A 19818-nucleotide genomic window follows, 5' to 3' on the forward strand; every position below is an offset into this window, starting at 1 on the left:
TTTATACCATTCGCATGTTTGTACCTGAGGTGTGTCGTTGGTTGGAGATAACGCCTTCCCATTTGGAACTTTGGTGATGCAGGCAGAGGCAGCCCTACAGCCTTCGTGGGATGACAAGATCACAACGTATTTTTGGCATTCTGGCACACCGATTGAGATGCATCCTGTCGACTCTGCAGTTGAAACCACGTAGGTGAACAAGAGTGATCCAAGGATTCATGAGCCCTCACAAGCGGCTGATGCAGACCAAGAAGAATTCTACTTCCGGGTGCCCCTCTATTAGTCCTATCTCTGGAAGAGCATTTGAGCCCTTCTTCTTTGGCCCAATGTTTTATCTAAATGAAAATATTAATTTTCTTTGGTCGATATGCCAGAGACAAAACATTAATATGCACTACTCGCTCGCCACGTGCATAACGAGTGCGGGTCGTACTTCTGTTCCGCGAAAGGGGTTAATCGTAAGTCACATGTACTCCACAAGCACTACTGACGCACTGAAACGTACGTCAGACTTGCACTTTCCACAGAATTACGAAGATATTTTTTTTTTGCCTAAACATTTGAATAATCTAGACTTGCAGCCTGTACGTTACAAGTAGTATGTACTATTTACAAACCTTTCTCCCGGATTGCGACGATCTCCTTCGCTCGTTCCTGGAGTTTTACGTCCACTTCCACCAAAGGTGATGTCGTAGACAAGTGTTTCCTAAGATAATTCCCAAAAAAACCCTCAAAAATAGGCTTGGTCCAGCTTTTGGATTAGACACAATGTCTTTGCAGGGAAGTGTCCATGGTGAACTTCATCAAAAGGAGAAGTTGTAAATTAAAATAGTTGACAGGCACAGATTAAAGGAGGAATGTCACAAGGTACCATCTAGCCATTATACCGTGCTGGATAGTTTCGGATTAAAATATTGACCCGTACGCAGTGGATGGTGAAAGTTGCTTAACGGGTTCTACACATCCTATTGCTAACGTGTGTGACCTGATAAACGGAAACACCAAACTTTTGCACATGGTTATTCAGACATTGTAGCACAAATTCAAGAAACCACTCGTATTTTTTCGAAAAAATTACCACAGAGCTTCAGGTATTTGTAAGCGACTGAGAAATACTTACTTTATTTTTTGTAATTTAAATCAAATGCAAAGGAGTCAACTTCTTGTTATAAATCAACAATTCAAATATTTCGAAAACACGTTAATTTTAAGGGTTTGTGGATACAATCAAACACTTCAGAATATTCTTAATAAGTGGGTGGTCTGTGAAGACAAAGACAGGCTGTGAAGCTGGTTGATAGTATCAGTACTATAACCAATTTTTAATCAAATGCTGTATACACATACTTGATTCGAAGGCTAGATCCACACAGCCAATATAATAAACAAGAGCATCGGTACCGCTGCAATATACGTCCACATTACTTGGGTTGAGGCATGCACCAAAATAAGTAATTGATGTCTTTACAGTAGAAGGAATAAATATACAAAGTTCCAAAGTGATCCATTCAGAATTGCAGTTTGTAGACGATCAACAAAAAAATAGGGCGCGACTCGGCCCCTATGGGGTGGATATATGTAACAATATGAAGAGGTACAACCCTATTATTAGATCATGCCGAATTGGATCCAAGTATGCTAATAATTGCAACCTGTAGATTATTTACAGACAAAATATTAACAAAAAGTGTGTGTGGCACCGCCCAAGCCGGGCGGATCATGCACCAAAATCAATAGTAGTCGTCCTTGGGGTATATACACCAAGGTCCAAGATAATCCATTCAGAATTGTGGCCTTAGACGATAAACAAAAAGATGGGTGTGGCTCTGGGCATACACTAAAATTAGTAGTTGCCGTCCTTAGGCTACAGGAATACATATTCCAAGTTCCAAGGTGACCCATTCACAAATCACAATTGCGGCCTATATATGATAAACACAAAAATTGGGTGTGGCGCTGCCCCTGGGGATTGGGACATGCACCAAAATCAATAGGCCGTCCTAAAGCTATAAGGAATAAATATACAATGTTCCAAGACGATCCATTAAGAATTGTGGCCTATAGACGACACACAGACACCATAGTGATGATCCTTAGCGTATAAGGAATATGTATGCAAAGTTTCAAGATGATCGTTAAAAAATGCGGCCTGTAAACGACATACCAACAAATAATACAAATGGGCGTGATTCTGCCGTTTGGTGTCGGGCATGCACCAAAACAATTGGGGTCATCCTTAGGGTATAAGGAATAAGTATGCAAAGTTTTAAGACAACCTATTATAAATTGCGGCCTGTAGGCGACCCGCAGACACACACACAGAGGCGATGGCAATATACGTCCACAATATGAATATGGACATTATAATGAATATTTAATCGGATGTGACAACATCGATATTCATTTCATTCTAAATGCATAATGATATACATAAACATAACATCAATGATAATTAATTGTATAATGTGTAATATCAATGTAAGTAATATCGACTAAATACAATTTAATAGTAGCCTAAAATAGCCGATACGGTAAACAAAAATATATAAAACATACATAAACATATCACAGTTTTAAATTTAGAAAGAATAATCCGGTAAATGAATATAATTTAAACACAATGTAGAAAACGTATATAAATATAAACAAATCACAGTGAGATAATTCCGGTAAATAAATATAATTGAAATACATTATTGTAGAAAACTGACGGGTTTAATGTTAAAAAGAAGACAGTAATGTCATTAACAAGTTAATAATTAAATTTGCGGAAATGACGTTCTTTAAGACGAATAATAATACACGTATGAACCAAATTTTGATTAACTAAATGCCGCATCAAAAAGATTAGTATCGTATATCACAGGGGGCAATTAAACGTTTGAATTTAAAATAGTTCAAAAATAACAATAACAAATAACGACCGGCATGTTAGTGACGATCAATGGAACGCAATTTAGCAAAGAATGTATGTAAATTGCTGTAATGGTCTTCTCCAATTACACTCTTTAACTCTGCCTACAATAGAAGAATAAAATCATGAATGCCACCGTAACTTTTAAAAGTAAAATATCAGAATATAATATAACCTTGTGTGCATGTTTGGTTGGAATTCAGTTGTTTCGCATGCGGCAGTTTTATTAGTATTTTAGCAGCATCTCGCCTTGATTCAATAGCATCACATGTTTCGTTATTCTAGCTTACAGTAACAGTTTCCCTAAGTCACAGCAACACACTTTTCTGTAACACACCCTAGAAGCCACCACCTCTATGACAAAGCTATATTTACATAACTGCACCCCATTCCTTTAATATAGAAGTGTTATAATGTTAAAGACTCATACCATGAATTTATCTTCATCATCGTTTTGATGCATACAATTTAAAGCAGCTTCAAAGACAACATCCCCTAACTGCTTTGTTAAAAAACTGTAAAAATAAAAACCATAAACCAGCACATTTCAGACACTAAATGTTTTTAAAGTGTAATCCACACAAAATAGTACTCAAATTGATTATCTAAAATTTGAGTTAAAAAAAAATCAAAAACATATCAACGGTAGATAATCCCCAGATATGGATTAAATGAGATTAACAAGAGTCCCATCAAAAGATTTTACCCATCGGACTTGATAGTACCATCTGCAGAGGATTGTTTTCTTCCAATTCATATATGTTTTTAAAACACTGAATGGAGTCTTGTTTCAGTAGGTGGCTGTTTAAATGGTCCAAAAGTTAATAAATCACATGTTTGATATTATTTTAATCATACTCGTTTAATAATTTAAATAATGGAGATAATGTTGCAATAATGCTTAAATTATAGTCCGATCAATAACGGTAATATACATTAAACCAAATATGTCAATTATTAAAACCAACATATTAGGGAATTCCCAATTCATTTATAAATTACCGTTTGGTATATGACAAGGTCCCCATGCTGTTGACATGAATGGAACGTAGTTTAGCAAAGAAAACATCAAACTCTCTATAATTTTCATCTCCAATTGCTCCCTTTAACTCAGTCTGCAATGAAATACGTATGATAGCATACAGTACAATTTTCATATTTATAACGTAGTAAGTTTGTGTCTTTCTATATCTATTATCTATATCCTTATTCCTTATCTTAGCTTACATTAACAGTTTCCGAAGTCATATGCCGCAACAATTTCTCCAAGACATCCACATCTTTTACAAGGTGACACTTCCACACCGCCCACCTACAACCCCATTACTTTAAATACGAAAGTGTTCTGAAGTTAATAGAGACTTTTGGCAAGTGGACATTTTCCCATCCGTATCACGTATCCGTATCGTCACGTGCTACGTTGGGCCAATGTAGTTTTAGAGTGTTGGCAGATTTTCGCGCCGCGTACGTATGGCTAGCTGGGCTGAGCTTAGTTCTTATTACAGCATGATGGCAGTTATCTACCAAAATCTACATCAGTATTAGTCAAGTGCCTAGCATACAAATTCCTGAAGGGAGTAAATTCGCTCGACAGTTGTTAAGCTATTTAAAATTTTGAAACAATTAGGGTCGAATCTCATTAAAAATCGTCGACTCCGACTTGACAACAAATTTTGGTTTCACTAATGTATCATTTCAGAAAGTATATACCCCTTTACAGATTTGCAAGGTCCCACCTCTCTACATTAAGCACGTGGATCAACCAGCATGCAGATAGGAAAAAAATAAAAATTCCGCGAAAAGCTCATGAAAAATAATGATTAAATTTCAGTCTTTATCATGGTTAAAATCACATCAAATACATACCTTCGTGTTCTAGGATACACTTAAAAACGCTACGGCACAATATTTCAGCGTCGAAAGGTAACAAAAATAGGGTAAAACGACGACGATGTTATAGGGGCCTTTTCCGTATGAAAGCTGTTCGATACGTGCTGTCGTATCCGTGTGTCGTATCACGTATGAGAATTACACACGCATTGATGACGTCACACGCAAAATCGGTACGGATACGCAATACGGACCAAGAATTTACGCTTGCGAAAATTCTCCAATGATTCATACCATGGCTATGTCATCATCATCGTTTTGGTACATACAATTTAACCCAACTTCATAGACATCCGCTCCCAACTTCTCCTTTAAAATACTGTAAAAATAAATACTGAAAGCAGCACATTGCCAATTGCATTTTTCAGACAAAATCTATACTCCACGATACAATAGGTCAATTCAAGTCCAGGGTTACGCTTGTGTCAAGGTTGTGTCGTAGTAGTGTATAACACTCGGCAAACCTCGGCAGATTCCGTTACTCTACATCTAGCCTCGGCTGTATGACGGTAAGTGATATGTACCTACGCCTACGCAATTGCGATGCGACTCCGGTTTACTTATTAGGAAAACTTGCCGCTTTTAAAAAGAAGTTATCATAATTGCGTCGTTCGAAGAGTGTGTAGAATTTTCAGTGCAAAGTTGTCCTTGTTTGAAGAAAATCGGATAAACTTGAGAAAGAAAAATAGGTTCAGACTTTGAAATATTTGTATGATAAAAAATTCTTCAAAGGCGTCGTCATGGGCAACGCCGTTGGTAATCCGGGAACTTGAAAGTTGTTCCAATGGCGGACTTCGTCATACAGCCGAGGCTAGATGTAGGGTACTGGAATCTGCTGAGGTATGCGAGTGTAGTGTATAACTGGTGTTCTTTTTCCATGCCTCAACCTGGGCCTCTAAATTTAACCTTAGTGTTTACACCAGTGTATACATTAGTTTAATACCACTGGTGGAAAATATAAATAACCCCACTATAACACGAGTGTCAAGTTTTAAATATTCCACCTGACGCATTCAATTCTTTTCTGATCATGTTGGAAGCTTTAGAAGATTATTTATTGCATACAGAACCTAACCAGTAATTGGGTCTATGGTGAATATATGTTGTCTCAATGTGTCCTATATTCATTAGTTTATCTATTTGATCATTAAAGTAGCTAAGTCTCTAACTGAATATCATCCAAAGTCTTACACGTTGAAAACACGAATTATTTGTCAATTCAAATCAACATCGATGTTGTGATCTTACCGGGAAAAGGCAGGCTTCTAATCTATATATTTGTCGTTTGTCTGTCTGTCTGTTCGGGGTTGGCGGCTACACTAGGTCTGCCCCGAGTCTGAAATTTGGGGTATAGGGTTAGCTCGGACCGGGAAGTAACATAGGCCAGGTGGCGTTAGTCTACCACTTCCGGTTTCGGAGATATGACCCCCGAGCGAAGTCTGTCTGTTCGGGGTTCGCGGCTACATCTGCCCCGAGTCTGAAATTTGGGGTATAGGGGTAGCTCGGGCCGGGGAGTAACACAGGCCAGGTGGCGTTAGTCTACCACTTCCGGTTTCGGAGATATGACCCCCGAGCGAAGTCTGTCTGTTCGGGGTTCGCGGCTTCATCTGCCCCGAGTCTGAAATTTGGGGTATAGGGGTAGCTCGGGCCGGGGAGTAACACAGGCCAGGTGGCGTTAGTCTACCACTTCCGGTTTTGGAGTTATGACCAACGAGCGAAGCCGGTCTGTTCGGGGTTGGCGGCTACACTAGGTCTGCCCCGAGTCTGAAATTTGGGGTATAGGGGTAGCTCGGACCGGGGAGTAACATAGGCCAGGTGGCGTTAGTCTACCACTTCCGGTTTCGGAGTTATGACCCCTGACCGAAGTCTGTCTGTTCAGGGTTGGCGGCTACACTAGGTCTGCCCCGAGTCTGGAATTTGGGGTATAGGGGTAGCTCGGACCGGGGAGTAACATAGGCCAGGTGGCGTTAGTCTACCACTTCCGGTTTCGGAGTTATGACCCCCGAGCGAAGCCGGTCTGTTCGTGGTTGGCGGCTACACTGGGTCTGCCCCGAGTCTGAAATTTGGGGTATAGGGGTAGCACGGACCGGGGAGTAACATAGGCCAGGTGGCGTTAGTCTACCACTTCCGGTTTCGGAGTTATGACCCCCGAGCGAAGCCGGGTATCCTGCTAGGTTTAAAAGATTTTGGGGATATTTTTTCAATTGATTTTGATAAAATAATCATATTTCTTTTGAGCGTTTTACGTATATTATGGACATTATATCTATATATATATATTTGTGACTGTCGTTTGTCTGTCCGTCTGTCTGTTCGGGGTTGGCGGCTACACTAGGTCTGCCCCGATTCTGAAATTTGGGGTATAGGGGTAGCTCGGACCGGGGAGTGACATAGGCCAGGTGGCGTTAGTATACCACTTCCGGTTTCGGAGTTATGACCCCCGAGCGAAGCCGGGTATCCTGCTAGTATCCAATATTTAAGATGAAATAAACATTTTACCATTGGTACACGAATCGTATACCATAGTGCGTTTCAGCGTCATTTGTAACAAGTGACTTGAAAGAACGCGGCTAGACATAGTCCACGGTACATCGCATGTCAAACTGTAGGCCATCTTATCTGGAGAGCATGCGCAATAGACGGGAATAACCAGACGCTAGAAATTGCAAATTGATTGAGACTCATGACGCATTTCGCTGGACGTAACTGATTTGAAATTAAAGTCAAAACGGAAACAATTGAATGTAAATCAGTTTATATACAATCAGATTACATAATTATATGCGTTGCGACCCATTTGGGTCAATTTCTAGGTCCCGAATATTAGCGATTTAGCTCCTTTAATCAGTCGAAATTTCCTTTCTGGAATTTATCGTAAATCAGTAGGCTAACGATCAACATATCCTTGGCTTTATGTTTTGGCCATTTATGGCTAAAAACATCATTTTAAACCTTAAAACTGAAAGCCTAAAATTATTAAACCCTTTGTGTCGTCTACTGTTTCACACAGGTGTTGATATAAATGACTTGAAGTGATAGTGTTAGTGTTAGAGTTATTATCTAACAATTTTTATGTAATTAGAAATAATATTTCACAGAGCTCCTTGCCTGATTGTTTTTTCGTGTAAATTTTGTTTTCTTAAATCGGGAAATTGGTACTGAAAATGTAGACAAACTGAGGGGCCCAGGTATAAGTTAGTATTTGGATAACAGAGATACGACAATAGTGTTTATGTTGTATAAATATATCCCTGTATAACACAATCTTGACACCAAAGACCTTAACTCGATTAATTTCATATAATCAGGTTGAGTTAGCATAACTTTACACCAGTGCTACACCGATCTAATGGGTGTTAAACATTACCCATAAATTGAACTGATCCATAATGTACTCAAAATGGTCATTTAGCATTTAAAAAAAAAAGAAATCAAAACCAGAATATCAAAGAAATGAAATAAAATGGTTATTTATATCCCATTTTCCTGTACCGATCGGGATAACGAATACGTGCATAAGTCATGCAGCCTGCTTTGAGGGAAATGCTGGTGTACCGCTGTGCTAACTCAACCTCAGACTCCCTTTGTATTTGAAATCAGTCCGAGTTAAGGTCTGCGGTGTTGAGGTTGTGTTAAATATGGATATAATTGCACAACAGTGTCGTATCTGTGTTACCCAAACAAAAACTTATACCCGAGCCCCTCAATTTGTCTCTATTTTCAATATCAATTTCTCGATTTAAGAAACAAATTTACAAGAAAAAATATAAAGACAAGGAGCTTTGAGTAATATTATTTCTAATTACATAAAAACTTGCTAGATAATAATAACTTGATAAAAGATATTATCTTGTTAAAAATAACTTTAACACTAACCCCTAGGGGTTAAAAACAATCTCAGTTCAAGTAATTTTACAACACTGGTGTAAAACAGCAGACGGCAAGAAGGGAATTTCTTTTACGTTTTTTAGATTTAGTTTTAAGGCTTAAAATGATTTTTTTTTTATCCATATATGGCCAAATAGTAAGACAAAGAAATGTTGATCACCGACCTGCTAATTTACGAGAAATTTTAGGAAATTTCGACTGAATAATGATCAAATGAGACTACAAAAATTCAACATAGATCCTAGTTACTTTACTTCCTGGAAGCGGTTAGTTTTCCCATATTACCTTTCTTCTGGTTGTTTTTTTTAGTTGGCCAGGTCATGCAAAGAATTGAATGCATTAGAACAAGACAAAACAAAGTGTAACGTTTAAAAATAACACTAGTGTTATACTTTTTTTTTTATTTTCCACCAGTGTTAACACTGGTATTAAACTAGTTTAGACACTGGTGTAAACACTAGTGCTAAATCGAGAGGCTCAGGTTAAGGCACTAAAAATAACACCAGTTATATACACCACTACAGCTCAGGTTAGGGCACTAAAAATAACCCCAGTTATACACCACTACAACACAGCCTTAACCCGGGACTGGAATTGACCCATTGGTGGGCCACGATGTTTGGTCCCAACCGCAGAAAACTTTGGGCCAATGACAACAGCCTTATAGAACCCGTGACCATTCCAGTTATTTAGCCAGTGCCATACTCCCCGAGAAAAGGAGGCTCCCAAATGACATAAAAAAAACACAATTAATAAATAAAGCATAGAGATAATCAATAACTCTTTTTAGAATTGGGGGACTTTTATTCTTATAACAAGCAGGGTGTCTAGAACTGTGCTATATTTTTTTATAATTACTCACTCTTTAAGGTCGTCCTCAAATTGTGCATCAGGCTGGTTTACTTGGCGTTCAGTTACTGTTTTCACAGCACCTAAAATCAAAAATAGTTCGCATTTATTTTAAACCCTATTTATAATTAAACCCCTTGGGGTGTTGTTTCCTTTGATCTCCATGCATGTTGTCAAACGAATCGGACCACTAACTTTTCCAGACCCATGTTACTTAGTTTCTTCATCTGACCATCAAGAACTTGTTTAAAACTCTCAAATTCTGGAATGTGAAGTATATCCATATCGGTATTATTCGCAATAAGCTAAACTACTGTAAAATGAAAAATTATTGATTCGGCTGAAATTTGGTGTGAGGTCCACCTGAACATCGCCTGAAAATTTAAAGTCTATACGATCACGAAAACTGGTAAAGGTACGTTACTGAAATATAACCGATTTTTCGCTCACTTTATTATTCCGCCATACTGACCAAGTGTTCACAGCCCACTGATTTCTGCGTAAGGTATTTTTGGACAAGGCATTGTTGGCACATTCACCAACGTCTTTTTGTCATTCGAAATTGAAAAGCGTTTATCATTTTTATCTTTCTCACAATCCGAAATATCTGAGTATATTAAATTTTTAACTAGCTTTAAATAATTCTTTGTAAGATATTTAAAGATACATTCCCGCGTACAAACTTTGTGATTTGATGATATATTTGGACTAAAAACATATTCTGACTAATTAATTTATCATAAATTTGCTTCAGTTCCATCTCAAAACTTTGTATTCGCCAGGGATACCTATTATAGCTATAAGTAAGCTGTTGTTAGATGCAATGTCTGTCAACTTAGCTTCATTACGGGAGGGTCCATTTTTCAGAATGTATTTATTTACTGTACATTTACCATACATATTGAGGCCTAAGTAAATTCTTAATTATTTTTGTCACCTTCTTTTTCCGCCGTTTATTTGCAGGGTCTTTTGTACGTTGACACCTCTCAATGTCCCCAAAACCGCCTAACCATTTGATCAAGAAATAACCACCGCCCCCTCACTTAAGCTGGCACACAATAAGCTGGCAGATAACAGTCAGGTTGCCATTTAGTGATACCCTGACAATTTTGCCCAGTGCTTGCCCAATGGGCGTTTTTCAGGTAATCCAGTATTTTTCTAGTAAGAATGGGTGTCTATACTTTCCATACCAAATTTGACATACTTTTATTCGAAAGATCCACCCGATAAATACTTTTCTGAGAAAGTATCTTAACAATATTTTCTACCTGCTGATTTGATCGGGTCAGTTCGTCGCCCGAATCGTTTGACAACGTACAAAATGAATGTCAGTTTGTGAACACGTGGTTGCTAAAATGTAATGCACGTGCAACTTACGACTTGTTTTCTTAATTGTGTCATATAAGTCGCAGGGCCGATATGGTCTAAACCATTGTCTTATATTTATCAATTAGTAGGGTGCAACGTGAAGCGAAAATTTTCTCTGCTGAAAGTTGAACTCAAAACGGCGAATGTGCACGCTTCAGTGGCTTTCTCGAAGTAATTTCTGGCTAGTCACGCGGTGCGATAACAGAGAGAGGGAGAGAAATGGGGTTCAACGTCCACTCGACACAAACTAGGTCATTTCGGGACTAACATATGGTTTAATTTTATTTCAATAATTCGCTTGCGCATAGGGGGACTTTAGCAGTGGGAGGAAACCGGAGGACCCGGCGACCCTACTCCTTGTCGCGTACAACCGGGGATTCGAAACTACGCCAGTCGACTCGATGACAAACTTTATGATACAGCGCGCGCACGCGAACCATTCAGCCATCCAACCCCCGTGCGATAACAGAGTCTATGAGTTTATAAATAGCCATCGCACGTGAAATTCTCTACACATCTATAAACTATTACAGCCGTAAAAAATCTATTATTGACGATTCCGAATAGCAGTAATATTTAACTTTTTGGTTATTACAGCAGCTTTAGAAATCACGTTCGTTTTATTTGTTAAATTGCTTTATCATTAACTATACCGTTAGGAGCGGCATCTTTTGGTTTAGTACAAATAATATCTCTGAAACAATCGGGTTAGGCAAGAACATGGTACTATCAGTAGTTTCATTTTACTTTTACAAGGTTCTTAAAACAATTGTTGAGTTGCCTAACGTGCGTGTTTCTAAATTCAATTTCTTGTTCCAGCTTTCTGTCGTTTCTTTAAAAAAGTAGTCTTGATTATCCCGGCCTGTCAATCAAACGGAGAATGGTCGATACTCGTAACCATTTTTCAGTCTATTATTTATGTTCGGTTAAATGAACATAACTTATTGAGTACAACATGACCGTTTATTTAATGACTATAAATGTGCGAAACTGATTTAATGCTTGGTATAATATATATAAATATTGTGGTGTAATTGTCAAGATATTTGGAGATATTTATTTATGATGGGACCACCTACAATTTGGATAAATTTAACATTGATGTCGGTGTTTAAGACAAATATTATCCTTATACACTCGGTCGATATGTGAAATAACCCACGGCCTTTGGCCTTAGGTTATTCCATATATCAACCCGCGATGAGGGTAATATTTATCTCATATATATTTTGTTAACGTACTATATTGATACGGTCGAAGTGAACAATATGATATATTTTTACATACCAGTACTTTCTGTTGGTTGACTTTTAGTTACTGTTTTCACAGCACCTAAAATCAAAGATAGTGCGCATTTAGTAAACCCTATTCATTGATATATATATATTTTCTTATCATATATTGATAAGGTCAAAGTAACCAATATGATATATTTTTACTTACCAGTATCGTTTGTTGGTTGACTTCTGTTTGGCGAAAAATGCAGAGCTGTGTTTTTTGTTGGTTGACTTTTGTTAATCGGCGAATAATGCAGAGCTGCCGGGCATGTTTTAGACAAATCGATATTTCTAGGAAACCACGATTCGTCAGCGGTAGGCTTACGTTTTTTGCTCTTTGGGTTACACTCTGATTGTTGTCTCGTCAGTTTTCGCTCATCTGAATGGGCATTTGCTTCAGACCCATCTTCACATGATTTCACTTTATCCATGATTTCATCTGCCGTTGGTCTGTCATCCGGAAAAAATGATAACATTTGTCCAATCAGGTTTTTTACGCAATCCGAAAAAGGTATGTTACGTACAACTTCTCTGTTCTGAAACATTTATAATACTAGTATAAACAATTATGTGGGTAACTTTTGAGCTTCTCTTTTTAATTGCAAGCTTAAGAACACAATGACGCTTAGTAAGAAACTTAATGAACGAATGCGTCTCAGCATGTACACACGTATATAATAACCTTGTACGATATTCTTAGTTCCATTCCTTGGACAACAGGTGTATACACCCCTCCACTTCCTGGTGGGCATTTAACTGACAGGTGGTTGTACTCTGAATAATAAAGGGGACTACATTTTTATCGGAAAAAAATATCAGATACATTTTCTTTCATTCGTTAAGGCCTTTTCTTACAACTAAAAATGTACTTTGCTTAAGAAGTTAGAAGTTAAAGGGGCATTAGGTAAGATTATATAAATAGCTGAAAGTTCTCGCTATACTAGTTAATAAATAGATAATGAAAACAGAATATGCTAAAAAAAATTGCTTCACCCTAAACCGAGATATTAGGGATCCTCGTTCGTCATTACTAACGGTAACATAATAAATATAGTTTCGATTATCCATTTTGACGTTAAATTATCCATCACAAAATGTAACAAATCCACTAAATATCCCAGGCTAACAATGCCATCGAGAGTTGGTTATGGCCTGGATAAGTTAATTAATGTCTAATTAATAATTTAGATAACATTCCAGTGCTAAAGGAAGACCTGCAATAGGCAGATTTAGCTCCTCCATAATGAATGTTTAATGTACATATCTTTTTTTACATCATAATACTCTTCAAAAAAAAGAAACGCATAGTGATATTTCGTCGTTGGTATACCCTCGCTCTACCATGCCTCGTTGCAACAGGAATCGAGACTCGTCGCTGAACCAAACTCTTCTTCAGCGTTGCTGTGGTCAATCTCTGTGTGTCTGAACCTATTGAGAAGTCGGATTTGACGGTGTCGGCGTATTTCAAAACAACAGCTCCAACAGGACGTCTGGCTCGTAGGCCGGTCTCACGTAGGCGTTTACGGACTATCTGGTCTCACGCCGTCCAGGAATTGTTACTGCAGTAGAGGGCGCTGTTGTGAACCGTGACGTAACTGGATGTAACGATCCCGGGTAGGTGGGATCACTCTTGTTTGGGCTGAGCTTGGGCTGTCACGTGTTGAACTTCGCTGTCGGTACCTATCCAAAAAGCGAGAAATGGTACTCTGGAAAACATTCAGCAGCCTGGCTACATTTGTCTGGGATTCACCTGCTTGTAACAAACCGATAACGTTGTTGCGTTGTTCTTCGTTCAGATGTGGCATCACATTTGGGTTTCATACGAAAAGCTTGCGAAGTTGTTAAACTCATGTGTCTTGGTGCAATCTAGCGAAAGCAAATTTCGGCAAAAAGTATGACCAGTCACAATTAGTGGCCCTACATTTAAAACTAGTAATGAATGTCTCTTATCCTTGCATAATGCATTAAAATTAAGAAAAATGAGCTATATGTGTTTACTTTTTTGAAGAGTATAATATGTGTACACAAAGCTAATATATATAACCAAAATGATAATCCATTTTACCTTTAATCTTAACGAACTTTTCATGATATCTTTGAAGGATGTTCCCTCGTTCATCACTTTTAAAGTTGCAATAGCATAACATAGACAACCAAAACTCCAAATGTCAGCCTGGAATAATTTAAACATACATTATGCAAGAGCTAAATATGCCTATTGCAGGTCTTTCTTTAGGCTTGAAATGTTATCTACATTATTAATTAGACATTAATAAACTTATCGAGATGTTTATTGGATTAGGTTCCGATTTTCTGTTCGACTTCCATTCATTTTGGATCATATACAGATTTATGTAAACGTCGTAAAATATAAAACACATTTCTTTGTCAATTGTGACAGGATAACCATTGTAATAATAACCAAGCATTACTTACAGGTTTGCTGTATGATTTGTAGTTCAGCATTTCCGGACACATAAAATATGGCGTGCCAATCACTGTAGTTAATATACTTGATTTTGGTATTAATCTATGAATATCGAATAAAAGAATACAAATGTGTACAAAGGTACATTTTTATTATTAAAGGAAGAACATGTTGACATAATAAAACAGATAAAGTGCTTCCACAATTCTAGAAAGAGCAACCCTACCCGCGCTGATAGGAATTGCAGATACATGTGTGGGTGTGTGTGTGTGAGAGAGAGAGAGGGAGAAAGAGAGGGAGAGAGAGAGACTAACACTTGCGCGTAGGGGACTTTAGTAGTGGGGGGAAGCCGGAGCGGATGACTCGGAGTAACCCTACGAGGTTGAACAGGAGACCCTACTCCTTTACAAACAAGACGGAGACATGTTACACCCCGTTTCAATATGAAAGAAATATATTGGTTTGAAGAAAGGTCTGTTATTTCTGTCCCAATTCAGAAAAACTTTTAGTCAAATATAGTTTTTCATTATTGGACGTTCCAGCTGTCAAAGGGAAACAACCATCGCCATTCACGAATATGGATGGAATTCAAACGAGTCAAATATTATTACTCTTCATCAAATAATTGTGAAATGACAACAATAATTTCTCCCGTATTCACCCAGCCCTCAACACATGAGCTAACATCATTTTACATCAAAAAATCTAAAGATAATTTTCTTGATTACCTTGAAGTACCAAAATCTCCCAATTTTAAAGTCAGATCTTCGATAACCATTACATTTGCTGGCTTAACATTACGATGTATATATCCCCTTTCGTGCATGTGCTGAAAAATATAGGTTTAATTTGTAAGGTTAAAAAGGTAGAGATATTTCTTATTGGTTGAAATGTGACGCAATCATGATGAAAAATAAACTAAAAAGTAACCATAAAAAAACCAGATGCCAAAAAGGTGATACTTCTACCATTGATTATTGTTTGCTGAAAGAGGTTTCAATTGTGTTCTGTCATGAAAAGTCGAGTACATGTACGAGTATATATTTAGGAGATATTGGAATACCAGTTGGGAAGCGACATAGCCTTGGACTACTAAAATTATAATATATAAACGGTAAATTGGGCTTTATATACCTTACCTTTAATGCGGAAGCAATTTGATAAATCCATGACCTCAACTGTTGTTCGTCTGGTATTCCAGTAGCGTTAACATAATTCCATAAATCCTTTTTGGAGCAGTACTCTGTTTTGATGTAAATGTAGGCTCTTTCGTCGTCCTGCCATGAATCCAAGTAGCACAGAATGTTTTTATGAGTTAAACTGGACAAGTTATTGATCTCTCTTGCAAAATTTTCCATCTCTGCGGTATCGTGCCTCAAATCTTCAACATTAATTTGTTTTATTGCACTCTGAAATCAAATCAATGGATATTTCTTATACAGGGTGACAGTACTGTTGACGGGGAATCCACGGTGACATAACACTGAATAAAGCTGGTTACCGTAGTATGGAAGGTCATTTGAACCCACGGTCCCAGTTCCAAGCAACATTCTGAAGCTCTGCGATACATTTTCAAATTACAATACCAACCTCCTATAACTATATTGCTGACTAAGCGGTTTATAGACATTTAAAGATAATATCTAATCTCTTTGTTGTAATTAGAACCGTTAATACATAGGTTTTGGCTGAGAGATGGGGGAGGCGGTTGCTTAACGCGCGGGTCTTGCGGTCTAGCCATTAGTTATACGCCATATATAAATATGTGTAAACCAAGTAGTCTGATTAAAATACATATATATATATATTTTGTTTCGTTTTTTATAGTTTCGATGGCCTATACACTTCATTTAGTTCTGACATGTTGTAGTTGAAGGTCGCGTCAGGGGTCACACGAGGTGCTTTTGACATTATGACGTAAGACATTGATTAATCAATCAGCGTTGACGTTTCTAGTAGTTTACCAACAGTTCCGTGCGCCACACGCCAAGAACTTGCCGCAACATACCGTTTCATTGGCTAATACCTCACATCAACCAGAACGCGGGTTATATAACAACTCTTCCAGATCCTAGTGTTGTGAAGACAAGTTTTGAACTATAAAAACCAAACGAAACAGCCGTGTTTTAATAAGATTGTAAATCGTGGTAATCTTTACGCTCTGTGCGTTTAACTTAATCTGATTTTGTTACATCAGTTATTTGTTACAATATTTTGTCGTTTGATATGTTTACTTTGATGAACTCCACATTCAAAATATTTACACGAACACAAATATGTAGTTAACTTATAATGCGCTTTACTCCACACTATTATTACCCTATTATCTGCAACAAGACTGATGAATATCCTTGTTGATTTAATATTTTGGGGTTTTGTTATCATTCACCTGAGTCTAACCTTTAAATCAGCAAATAACACAATATTTGACAATTATCTAATGTACTATAAGTTGAAATCTCCATTTCAATAAACATATTAAACATGGCCGTTTATATTTGGTTTATACCTATAACAACTATAATAACTGTAGAACAGTAAAAATCTATGAATACAAGTAATGAATATTGATATTCTAATGTTCTTTCTTTCCACTGTTTAAAGAGTCTATTCCTTTTCTCATTCGAAACTACAAAATGACACTCAATTTCCGATCAACTGTTCGTTGAATAATGTCTATAGACCTAAAATCTACTACCGTTGGTTTAAACAATATTTTTATTTCGAGTACAACGTGAGTATTTAAAGCGCTGATATAATGGATTTGTAAACAAGCCAAAACTTATACTGTCATGGCATTGACAATTCAGTTGCTATATATGGTTTACATCTATTAAATATATATTGAATATAATATAGTCAATATTAACCTGTTCTCCATTTTTAGCAGTGGCAAGGTAGACTTTACCGTATGTTCCTGCACCAAGTATTTCACCTAGACTATATACCTCGGGATGCTCTCCACGTCTAATCAATTCCATATTAATTGATTCTAATTCTATTTGCTACAATTTTCCGAAATAAATAAATATTGTCAACATTGAATACTCTGCTAGACCACAATTAACAGACAGGCACACTTAATTATATCCAGGTTACAGATTCATACATAACTTTGAACAAGAATATAGTTACACCAATAAATAAATGTACTCAACAATATGTACAAGTAGCTCGGTTTATGATATGTCATCCGGGTTATTTTCTTCGAATTAAATCCTATACGTCGTATTTCATGATATGTTATACAAATAGATATCACCAGGTATGTTTAAAGGACCAGTATGGGCAGAACTAGGTTATTGTTGTATTATGTGTTATCTTAGCATTACGACGAATATTCACCAATTTCTGTAGGTTATCATTAGGTTCAGTGACAATAAAAATCATATAAATGAAATATTAGAAGCACTATTAAACAGACAAATAATGATTTTTTTCTAAAATCGGACATTTATGGCCGCCATTTTGAAAATCCCTGAGACACCAACCGAAACTGAAGTCAATAAACTTGGTATTCGGATCGTTTCCATCAAACACGGCTAATATAAGGCCGTTAAATGTAACGCGCATGTGCCAAAATATCATAACAAAAGCAATGTCGTTTGGTCATTCATAAAGAATCTCCATTTATTAATTAGTAAGCAGAGAAATAGAATATTATTGTAGAAAGGGGGTGCCATTAGAATATATTTGAACCATTAGGCTATATTTGAACCACAGAAAAAATAAAGATGATTCTACTCGTACTCTCTCTTTAAGCATTCTTTATCTCGATCTGTATAGTTGAACGCAACTGTAAACTATCTGGAAATTTTACGGGGAATACCCAAAGGCAAATTAGGGATTACGGAGCCCGATAGGTGGAAATGAAATGGGGTTTAACGCCCTACTTGTCTAACGAAGACGGTCATACCCGATGAAGTGTGCTATGGGGGACATTTGCTTCATATCGAATTCCAATTCTTTTACGTGAACACGGCATCCCAACGACTAGACAGCTGATCTCAGACCCTCCGACCTCAACAACTGATAAGGGGGTACCACACCGAACCTGGTGTGGGGGTAAAGAAAACTTATAACCAAGGACTAAAGATTATAAAATATGTTAGCTACTGTTTTATTTTTTCTGTGTTTCAATGTTTGGCTTTGTTCAGGCTCATTATTAACGTGACAGTTTAACTTAAAAAAAATTAACATTGGCTCATAATTTATAGAATAAGTTGATGTGGTAATATAAGGCCGAGCGTATCAAGATTAACAGAATATATGGCAGGTCCTTAAGTTTTTTTTGTATAGAAACAGTTGGGCTTTATACCCTGGCCTGACTGATCTACCATGGATGATCCACTAGAAATGCATGAATGCATTTTTAATATTGCTATTGTCGACTGTAATCTATTATAGATTATTATAACCCAGTATATATAATATCTATTCTGAAAAGAATTTTAACATAAAATGGGTTAGGTATACATAAATGACATTAATTGTTGTAGAAAGAGTAAGCATATCATGTTTTATTGTGGCTACAATGACAACACAGCTCAGGGATTTCTTTTTATAAGTATTTATAAAAGATCAAATTAGGTTAATAATTATTAATATCATTATGTGCGTTTGACGTATAATTGGGTGTATTATATACACTATAGTAATATACATGCTATAAAATGAATTGAACGTCTCCAGTAATAACGACCGAAACCATGAATAGAGGAAGGAATTAACATAATCCAGACCATATTTGCATATCTTATGCCCCCGTCAGACCAGGTGGCGGCCTTACTGCGCTGCTGCGACCGTAGGGCGACTAGAAAATGCACAAGGTCGCCGGAAAACGTAAACACACGCGAGAAAATGTCCCCAAAAATTTACAAATTTGAAAAAAGTCGCGTTCTTTACCCCGTCAGATCGGGGTGGCGGCTTTACTGCGCTTCTACGACGACGGAAAATGGCCACAGAGCGCGTCAAGATCGCCATAAGCGTGGTAAAAGCGTGGTGGAAACGCCAGATATCGCGCTGTGGTCTCGATGGTCGCAAACGATCGCCGAGTCACGGCGTTTGTTTTGAGCATGTTCAAAACAAACACCAAGGTTCTGCGATCTGCCCTGGAAAGATGTGAAAACGCAAATTTTTTTTTAAGTTTGTAATATTTTGGGACATTTTCGTACGCTGTGTTCACGTTTGCCGGCGACCTTGTG

General features: G+C 37.3%; 1 protein-coding gene across 3 annotated transcripts; it reads right to left on the bottom strand.

Moving 5' to 3' along the window:
* Window positions 1-1086: 1086 nt before the first annotated feature.
* Window positions 1087-17791, bottom strand: LOC126828497 (serine/threonine-protein kinase Nek1). Of its 3 annotated transcripts, none has more exons than XM_050558271.1 (12): window positions 17485-17791; window positions 15754-16023; window positions 15343-15443; window positions 14623-14716; window positions 14252-14359; window positions 12353-12722; window positions 12197-12241; window positions 9555-9624; window positions 5039-5123; window positions 3917-4029; window positions 3345-3429; window positions 1087-3018 (listed from the first exon to the last, which is right to left on the bottom strand). In XM_050558271.1, the coding sequence occupies exons 1-12, from the start codon at window positions 17593-17595 to the stop codon at window positions 2932-2934; spliced, it is 1539 nt and encodes a 512-aa protein (XP_050414228.1). In that variant the 5' UTR covers window positions 17596-17791; the 3' UTR covers window positions 1087-2931. The 3 variants fall into 3 exon arrangements, with proteins under 3 accessions (XP_050414228.1, XP_050414229.1, XP_050414227.1); XM_050558272.1 differs by having other exon boundaries at window positions 5074-5138; XM_050558270.1 differs by having other exon boundaries at window positions 5039-5138.
* Between the last annotated feature and the right edge of the window lie 2027 nt (window positions 17792-19818).

Source organism: Patella vulgata, chromosome 7, assembly GCF_932274485.2.
Source record: "Patella vulgata chromosome 7, xgPatVulg1.2, whole genome shotgun sequence".
In the NCBI taxonomy this organism is placed as follows: domain Eukaryota; kingdom Metazoa; phylum Mollusca; class Gastropoda; family Patellidae; genus Patella; species Patella vulgata.

Excerpts from the sequence above, each read along its gene's own strand:
- LOC126828497 (XM_050558270.1), bottom strand. The coding sequence starts at position 17,595 with ATGGAATTGATTAGACGTGGAGAGCATCCCGAGGTATATAGTCTAGGT. Across the intron at positions 14,717-15,342 it reads GGAGATTTTGGTACTTCAAG|ATTAATACCAAAATCAAGTA; the intron begins GTAATCAAGAAA and ends CGATATTCATAG. Across the intron at positions 9,625-12,196 it reads TCAACCAACAGAAAGTACTG|GTGCTGTGAAAACAGTAACT; the intron begins GTATGTAAAAAT and ends TTTTGATTTTAG.